Source organism: Notothenia coriiceps, unplaced genomic scaffold (assembly GCF_000735185.1).
Source record: "Notothenia coriiceps isolate Sejong01 unplaced genomic scaffold, NC01 NC01_scaffold00037311, whole genome shotgun sequence".
Lineage (NCBI taxonomy): Eukaryota > Metazoa > Chordata > Actinopteri > Perciformes > Nototheniidae > Notothenia > Notothenia coriiceps.
This window is the reverse complement of record NW_011370012.1, coordinates 25548-35054: the sequence shown is the minus strand read 5'-3', so window position 1 is coordinate 35054 and position 9507 is coordinate 25548. Positions and strand designations below refer to the sequence as shown.

The following is a 9507-nucleotide window of genomic DNA, read 5'->3' as shown; positions in this document are numbered from 1 at the left end:
TAGCATGATAGGTCCACTTTAATTATTATTATTATATATATATATATATTTTTTTTTTACATGTAAATATACATTTTCTTTCCCCACTACTTTTTGTTGTCATAATTTTTGCTGGATTTTTCTTAAAGGTGGGGTAGGTAAGTTTGAGAAACCGGCTCGAGATACACTTTTTGTTATATTCCATGGAATGCTCTTAACATCCCGATAGCAATGAATATCTGAAGTGCTTTGACAAAAGATCCATACAAAAATGTCATCTGTGTGAAGCCGTAGTACTGTAAAAAGCACGACCAATCATTTTAGCCGGCCCGGCTAAAATAACTGGATGGCCTACCTGCCTGTCAGCCTTCCATCTGTGCACAAACTTATCTCATGCCCTCATTGGTCATGTGCGCGTTCGTGTGTGTTGGAGGAGGGGCTCTGTAAGGAAGTGGCAGATTTTTTCCGGTTGTGTATTTTCAAATTCTAGCGCACTCGAGCTGGTTTCTCCAAAATTACCTACCCCACCTATAATTATGTTTAGATTTCCTTTTTTATACATCAATTTCTTTTATGGTTATCCCTAACTTTTCTCCTTAAGTTTAGGGAAGGTCAGTTGTATGAACCTGTGGCTTCTTGACCTCTCCTGATAGACATATTCTTTTTTCATTATCTGGATTTACGCAGACTTCTATCTGTGCGGTTACATTTTGGATCACATTCTGGTACATTCTGTTTGAATTATTTGTATTATCTTTATTAGAATGTTGCACCTTTACAAGGCAATTTTATTTATATAGCACCTTTCAGCACGCGACAATTCAAAGTGCTTTACAAAATAAAAACAAAAAAGACATTTAAGAATAAATACAGCATAAACACATAATTAAATAAAAAAACAGGCATAAAAAAGCAAAGATAATTAAATGAATAAGCACAGCAGGTACAGAATACATGAATAAAATGCACTGCGGTGTGAGTATGAGCAGCTCAATTAAAAGCAGCGGCAAATAGATATGTTTTTAGTCTGGATTTGAAAATAGGAAGTGTTTCAGCGGACATGCATGATTCGGGCAGTTTGTTCCAGATTGTCGGGGCATAATAACTAAACGCTGCTTTTCCATGTTTAGTTCTTATTCTTGGAACAGAGAGCAGACCCGACCCAGAAGACCTGAGACTCCTGGATGGTTCATAGTTATGTAGGAGATCGTTTATATACCTCGCTCCTAAGCCATTTAGTGATTTAAAAACTAGCAATAGTATTTTAAAATCAATTATTTGGTCGACTGGAAAGACTTCAGAACCGGACTGATGTGATCCACTCTTTTAATGTTAGTGAGGACTCGAGCAGCAGCGTTCTGAATCAGCTGCAGCTTTCTGATGGATTTCTTTGTCAGCCCTGTGAATACACTATTGCAGTAGTCGAGTCTACTGAAGATGAAAGCATGGACAAGTTTCAAGCAAATCCTGTTGCGACATTAGTTTTTTAATCCTAGATATGTTCTTCAGGTGATAGTATGCAGACCTAATAACTGTTGCAATGTGACTGTTAAAATTCAGGGCTGAGTCCATCACTACACCGAGATTTCTAGCTTTATGAGTTACTTTGAAGTCTGCTGACTGAAGCTCTGCGATTACTTTTAAATCGGTCCTTCTTTGCTCCAAAAACAATGATCTCAGTTTTTTGTTTGTTCAATTGGAGAAACTTTTGAGTCATCCAGTCATTGATGTGCTTAATGCACTGCTCAGTGTTCTAATCGGAGAGTAGTCTCTCGGTGTAATTTTAAAATAAATCTGGGTGTCGTCTGCATAGATGTGATAGCTTAGATCGTTGTTTTTAATAATTTGAGCCAGTGGTAGCATATAAATATTAAAAAGCAAAGGTCCTAAGATGGAGCCTTGAGGAACCCCGCATGACATATTTGTCAGGGTTGATTTGTAATTGCCTATTGAGACAAAGTTTGTTCTGTCCTTTAAGTAGGAACTAAAACAGTTTAGAGCTGTTGCTGAAACTCCCACCCAGTTTTCAAGACGGTCTAGCCATATGTTGTGGTCAACAGTATCAAAGGTAGCGCTGAGATCTAATAATAATAACACTGATATTCTGCCACTGTCTGTGTTTAAATGGATGTCATTTAAGACCTTAACAAGAGAAGTCTCAGTGCTGTGGTTTGGTCGAAAGCCCAACTGAAACACATCAAAACTGTCAGTTAAAAACATGAAATTACTCAACTGTTGAAAAACAACTTTTTCAATGAATTTGCTTAAAAAGGGAAGGTTTGATATTGGCCTGTAATTATTCATTACGGTTGCGTCTAGGTTATGCTTTTTAGGAGCGGTTTAATTATTGCAGTTTACAGGGCCTGTGGAAATAGTGGAGAGACTTGTTTACTATGTGTAGTATATCTGAGGCCAAGCAATGAAAAACAGTTTAGAAAAATCCTGTACAAGAGAAGAGACTCAAAAGATGAGGACTCCACAGGACTGGTGTGAAATATACAGAATAATCCACCGACCCGCTGATGATGATGCTGTCGTCGAACAGGTAGACTTTGATGTGCTGGACCCCGATGGTCTCGTTGAAGCGCTGCGGGACGAGCAGCCGCAGCAGCCCCCTCAGGTCGGGGGTGTGGTAAAGAGAGACCCTCATCTGAGAGGTGAAGCGCTGCAGCAGCGGCAGCAGCATGGTCCTGGAGTTGATCTGTCCTGCAGGGAAAACATGAGCACAGCAGGAGGATGAGCGTCGGGTGCTAACCAGAGGAAACACAAGAGATCTGATGAGAGTGAAAACAACCTCTAGAGCCGCGAGTGTAATCCAGCAGCACGGACACCTTGAGGTCGGGGGAATCGCTGTTGTCCTGTGAGCGCTGCAGGGCGTCCTCCATGCAGTCCACCTTCACAGACACAGGGGAAGCATTGAAGAGACATCAGAACATGAGTTAAAGGATAATGCACAGATTTAGCTGCAGACGTATAACACTGTTAAACTCACAATGGACGATTTCAAAGAAAGACATCAAAATCACTGCAGCAAAATATCGTCATTTTCAACTAATGACTTATTATTCTTGGTCAGAAATAGACAGCATGACTTTGAATATACAAAGGGGTTCAACCACCCCTTTTACAACGCGGTCAAAATTAGCACTTACGTGGGGGTCTCAAGTAGGAGAAAAGTAATCGGCAACAATTTTAATGAATAAGCATTTTTAAGTAATTAGTCATGCAAAATACATGAAAATCTTAGTTTTCAACTTCTTAAAATTAGAGTATTGAATACTTTTCTTTTTGAAAATCATTGTAAATATAATATTATTGATATTAATACATTTTATAATTTGTATTTAATTAAGTATGAAGCATAAATCAAGGTAACACACCTACTCTCACAGTTGCCTTATTAATTGATGGATTGAGGACAGTAGTGTTGCAGTCATTTCAAGTGCCTCGGCTCTCTAACTCCTCTCATCTTGTTTACACTTCTCACTCCTTGCCATAGTGAATAAAATATCCCTTTTTTGTGTGCAGATGCGTTTCCTGTGTTGCTGCTATAACACCTGAATTTCCTACGGGAATCAATAAAGATCTATCTCATCTTATCGTATCAGTTGTTACCTTGAAATGAAGCCACGTTTTAGGGCTTAAAGTAAGTAAGATTGGACTGATATAAACGTGAAATTAAAGCAAGCTTCAGACTGTGAAGTCACTTCTTGAACAGTTCTTCCAGATAAGACCACTCAAAGAAACACACAACTCTTATCTGGTCTTCCTTGTTCTTGCCACACTTCCCAGTACTTGAGTATTTGTGAATGTTCCTAGGAGCAGTAGATTATTGATTACTATGGAGCAGACAGTTTATTAATCACTGGCACCCTTTTGTGAGCGAGCGTGGGAAAAGCCATTAGTGCACAAGAGGAAATGCTCTTCAGAGGGCATCACTGGTAGCGAAGTATCTATTAGTGACGAGCTCGGCATTTGTTCCCCACGTTTGACTAAATTGGGCATCTGGTTTCCAAATGCATTTTTTATACGTCACTCTCAGAACCTTGAGGCGATATATCCGACTGTTCTGTAGAAACAAAGGCCTTTGTTGGAGCCATTTATTTTGTAATACTATAACATGTTTTTCCTTGCTGTTTTTGTTTATATTACATTTCAAATTATTTATTGAAATTATTTAAAGGTGGGGTAGGTAATTTTTGAGTAACCAGCTCGAGTGCGCTAGAATTTGAAAATACACAACCGGAAAAAATCTGCCACTTCCTTACAGAGCCACTCCTCCAACACACATGAATGCGCACATGACCAATGAGGGCACGAGATAAGTTTGTGCACAGATGGAAGGCTGACAGGCAGGTAGGCCATCCAGTTACTTTAGCCGGGCCGTCTCAGATGATTGGTCGTGCTTTTTACAGCGCTACGGCTTCACACAGATGAAGTTTTTTTATGGATTTTTTGTCAAAGCACTTCAGATATTCATTGCTATCGGGATGTTAAGAGCATTCCATGGAATATAACAAAAAGTGTATCTCGAGCCGGTTTCTCAAACTTACCTACTCCACCTTTAAGTTAAATTAGAGAAATTGTTCATGCTTTTATTTTGAAGGCAGTTTTGGGCACCTGGTGATAGGCATACCTTGGAGACAGGTGTTGGTGGTGGGATTAGAGCACCAGTGTCAAAGGTCAAAAGGAGAAGTCATTGTTCTACACAAAAGTATATTCTCGCTTGGAAATTGTATTATTATTCCCTGCGTCAGATTTGCTTGTGCCTCAACGGTAGTTTTAGTTTGAGTTAAACTGTGGTTTCATTTCTTTATTTCGCCCCCACAGCCTTTATACAGCTTTCCTAAAGATATGCAGTCAACCTCCCCAGCTTTGCATATGGTGTTCTAAAGATAAAACACACTTTTCTTTAGAATCTCTGATTATTATTGCCTGCGCTTAAAGTCAACACGCAGCAGCGCAGGTGCGAGCTTCAGTATCAGAGGAGTTCATTTTGTGCTGCGCCTGTGATTGGGTGTTGTGTTAGCTCACCTGCCGGTTGCATTCTCCAGGCTCAAACCACAGACTCACATTTCTGCTCTGAATGGAGTTAAGGTCATTGTGTCCAATTACAAGCAAACCTGAGCTCGGAAAACAAAAATCACATGGGCTCACTCACTGTGCCTTATTGACTCCATTTTTCGAGTGATCCATCATCCTGTGAGGTTACGGAGTTTGGCAGCAATCACAGCAGATTTAAAGGCTCTTAACTGTAATTAAACGTGTTTGACTTGTCTGTGTAATTCACCCTCTGATTCTCCAAGCAGATAGAAAAAACAAACATGAAAAACAGCTGAATGTGAGCGTCGGTCCAGACTGTGGTTTGTTCTGGGTTTATGTTGTTATGCGAGGCCTTCCAAGTATGAAGAACAGCGGGATATCACGTGCCAACTCTGGCCTTCTTATATTCATAAACCCTTGCAATTTAAGGGTCATTCCTTGTAGCTGGCCTGGCGTATTTTCCCTCTGAACAAACCACACTGTGCTTCTCCTGGAAGAAAACTGACTCACACTTTCTGGCATCACTGACCAGTTATTTGGCACACGCTTGTGTTTGGATGGCGTTCTTCTCACCTGCCAAAAACTAAAAAGTCTTTAAAGCGCCTCTAAACATGAATCACACACTCGCACACAAACACTGTTTTTCTCACCAGCTCCTGCTCCAGTTGACCCGTTCCCAGATACAGCGAGGCCATCACCACCCGCCTCTTCGCGGTCTTGATGCGCGCCTGAAGGGAAGAAAAACAAACGCCACAATGTACGTGGGTGTCAGAAATCTTGTAACAAATATCTGACAGTAAAACATGATTAATGGTCATACTAAAAGGTCATTTCCTGTATGTCGCATGAACACGCTGTCAGTCTGTATGCACAGGCAAACTAACCACATTCCCTCGGAGCCCCTAGCAACAAGCAAATAACAACAAAACTAAAAACCTTTAAAAAAAAGAGAGAAAAATCCCTTTTTCTTTTTTTTAAACATATTTCTACTAATCCTGGGCTTGATTGTAAACATGTTAGGTGAGCGTTTTGCTGGCTGGTTGTTTTGATCTCAGGCTGATGTGACTTCATTGTATGCGTTTTATTGTGAAATATAGTCTTTAACACCAATTTCCCCATCTTAAAAAATGTTTTCTCTCTTGTCAAATAATAAGATAAACTTAACGTAAATGACATTTGCAAAGAATCTATAGAACAGTAATAATGTCCTGGTTATTTTTAAATAATCCACAATGGACAGTTTTCAATGGGAATGCTTCTTCAATAGAAAGCACTGTGGAGGAATGTTACCAGGAAGATCTGCGAGTTATCAAAAGTAACCAGGATGTTGTTTATCGTAAAGCCACGCCAAACAATTACGTTGATCATATTCTTTGATTAATCTCAAGACCTTGAAAATGACACGAGGAATGAGAATATATTAAAAAATGCGTATCTTATTTTTATAGCGCGTGATTTCTAGTTTTTCAGTTGAAGGCGACAAAAGAAAAAAAAGTGTTCTTTGAGTATTTTTAATATCAGTCACTTTCTTTTTCACGCTCTGGGCGCTACATTTTGCATTGGCTGTCTCCTCACGTAGCATGTCATTATGATGCAGCAAATCATTTGGAAACAATTAGAGATGAACAAGGAAGTGAACAAAACAATGCCATTCAGAATTCCCAGCCGTCATTGGTATGGGGAAATGTTCTTGGAAAATAGTTGACATGTTTTTAAGATTCAAAGCCATAAAAAAATATACAGCTCTGGAAAAGATTAAGACACCTCTGCAGCAATCAATTATTTATCTTTTATTCTATAAACTACAGACAACATTTCTCTCTGTTGGAATTCAACACTGGAATGGAATTGCTGCCATACATGTAGAGATTGAGATTTAAGAAACACTTTGAGTGGTCTCTTCCTTCTTTCTGTATAAGGGTATATGAAGCAGGAACGTAAATATTAAAACATGAATAAAACCCTTGAACAATGTGTTAGCCCGAGGGAAGCTGCAGATTCCTGTTTCTTCGTTCCTGGAGCGGCTGAACGGGCGAACGTTCGAGGAAACATAAAAGGATTCCTATGTGGTGAGTGACACACAGCAGGTGTGGGATTAAGTAATGATATAAAACTCTGTCGCCTCTCTCCTATGATTCACATTTAGTTTGCAGGATGATAAATTTCCGATTTTTGTTTAAAGTTAGAAACACTTAAAGATTATTTTCATCAAACTTGAAATAGATGTTGCTCCAGGGAGGACATTTCAATCTCTGGGAATGGAGCTTTTTATTCCGGTTCATCCAAGGTTGATTCAGGGACATGAGGCCTAGTTTACAATTAAGATTGCAAATAATGATAATTAATGTCCGATGGTTTTCCAAAGAGAAACATCAACATGTAATGTAATGTAATGATCTAATTAACAACAGAGCCTTGTGAAACATCTCATAATATATGAGATTAAAATCACTGAATCTAAATGGCCAATCACATCAATCGACACGATAGGCCAATTGTACAAACTGGTAAACATTATTTTTTCCCACGGACAGTTAAGCCCCGGAAAATGTAAACTTCATATATTTGTTTTTATTGTTAATTTATCAAATCATCGATGAATTTGTGTGAATTGCAGATTGTTGGAGACAGCGAAAGACTTTCAATCCCTGATGAAGGCTTAATATTGAAACATGTTAACGTTTTTTTTTTTATGTCCAAAAACAAGACCTACTACATGAACAAAGGAAGGTCTGTGGATTAGCATGGGTAACCTGTCATGATATATTTGGGGCGCCGCATGCTGAGTGCCATCTAGTGTCATCATACATGTTGATTTGTGTGAACTGTCCCTTTAAGCTTTCAAGTGGATTATATATTTAGCACCTATTAGTTGCAACGTTAAGGTGACAGGTCTTTTTAGAGCCAAACTATTAACTGCCAACTCGGCCACTGCAGAGAAAACAATCAGTCTGCCGGGGAGAAAATACTTCCTTAAGCACACTCACATTCCTCAAGCACTTTCTCCCTTTGTTACGCCACATGATGATATTGAACATCTGTGCAACAACAATACTGGTAGTTGTTCAGTTAAGCTCTGTTTTCATTGCTTTGCAGCTGAACCAAAATGGTAACTTCTTGGTATCACCGACCTTCATAGTCTTGTAGAACTGGTCAGGCGAGGTGAGGATGTGGATGTGGGTTCCCGGCACCCGAAAGGCAGGTACGTGCTCTGCCATCCATCGGAAGTGGCCGAAGAGTCCCTCTGTGCCCTGAACTCCGGCGGACCCCGCGGGCCTGGAGACCAGTCGGGGGGCCGGGTCGGCTTCGGCCAGGAGGGGGGCCAGCAGCAGCACCGAGGACCTGCAGGGAACAAGGGTGAGGAGTTGATTTGCCAATATCTGGATTTTAAGTACCATACAAGACATCGGAATAATTGGTGAGTACTTTTTAAAGAGGACATATTTTGCTCATTTTCAGGTTTCATATTGTATTCTGTGCCTCTACTGTGACATGTTTATATGCTCTAATGTTCAAAAAGCTCATACTCATACTCTCATACTGCAGCACCTCTTTTCACCCTCTGTCTGAAGCCAGAGCCCAATCTGCTCTGATTGGTTAACTGGCCGGCTCTGTTGCGATTGGTCAACCGCTAAGAGATGTCCCGTCCCCAAAGCCTATCACGATTAATATGTTTGAGCGCTAGCCAATACAAGTAATGTCCATTTACATGCACAAAAACCTATAGAACACACTTCAGGAAAGGGAAAACCCAAATAAGTATAATAAGCCCTTTACGTTTTTTTAATCAACTTGGAATTAGAAACGGAGAACGAAATGAGTTTGGAGCTGCTCTGAAGCGCTCGATCATATCACACAACCTTCCTCTGCAGATAGAGCTTGTGGTGACGCTGTTGTGCTCATCATTCAGATTATTTAACACCCAATTGTCCATCACGCTGGATATTTTTTTGTCATAAAAATATTGTTTTAAATACAGTGGTATCAATGTCAGCCTGCATGTAGCCATAGCTAGTACCTGGCTGTCAAAAAGGGTCATACACAAACTCCGACTACCTTTTTCACTGACGATTTGTAATGCTCCTCCTCATCTTCTGTCATTGGCTTTAAAAAAAAAAAGTATTAGATCAAATATATGTATTCCCTCCCAAACAGATTTGACTATTTCTGGGTTTATTTATTCCCTTTTTAGATCTGCATGGAGATCCATCCTAAAGTGTGTTGCTTAAATAATTTCCTGCATGTTCTTCAGTGGTTCTCAACTGGTCAGGCCTCGGGACCCACTTTTTACTTGGTCAATACATTGCGACCCAACATTTTGAAGCACTCAAATCTATTCAACAAAAAAATCGAGCTGTAATATATACGCTTTTCAGCATACAATATTAATAAAAGTGAAGTACAGTGCATATATCCCTTCACAGAACTAAAGTAATGCTTTTAAAAAAGGTTTTAAATGAGATGATGGAATCAAAGACTGAACTA

The 9507-nt window shown here is 39.7% G+C and overlaps 2 protein-coding genes across 2 annotated transcripts in view; one reads left to right on the top strand and one right to left on the bottom strand.

The window, feature by feature from the left end:
* Positions 1-2495: 2495 nt before the first annotated feature.
* pgs1 (phosphatidylglycerophosphate synthase 1) overlaps positions 2496-9507 on the bottom strand; it is a gene marked incomplete at its 3' end in the record, with an annotated part of 12234 nt that continues 5222 nt past the window's right edge. Inside the window, exons 2-5 of the mRNA XM_010796912.1 lie at positions 8154-8364; positions 5673-5750; positions 2774-2873; positions 2496-2685 (exon numbers count right to left, since the gene is read on the bottom strand). Of these exons, the coding sequence (XP_010795214.1) occupies positions 2496-2685; positions 2774-2873; positions 5673-5750; positions 8154-8364 (579 nt within the window). The remainder of the gene's footprint in view (positions 2686-2773; positions 2874-5672; positions 5751-8153; positions 8365-9507) is intronic.
* LOC104967452 (suppressor of cytokine signaling 3-like) overlaps positions 8420-9507 on the top strand; it is a 13046-nt gene continuing 11958 nt past the window's right edge. The window contains exon 1 of the mRNA XM_010796911.1: positions 8420-8440. The gene's annotated coding sequence lies outside the window, so the exon portion shown is untranslated. The remainder of the gene's footprint in view (positions 8441-9507) is intronic.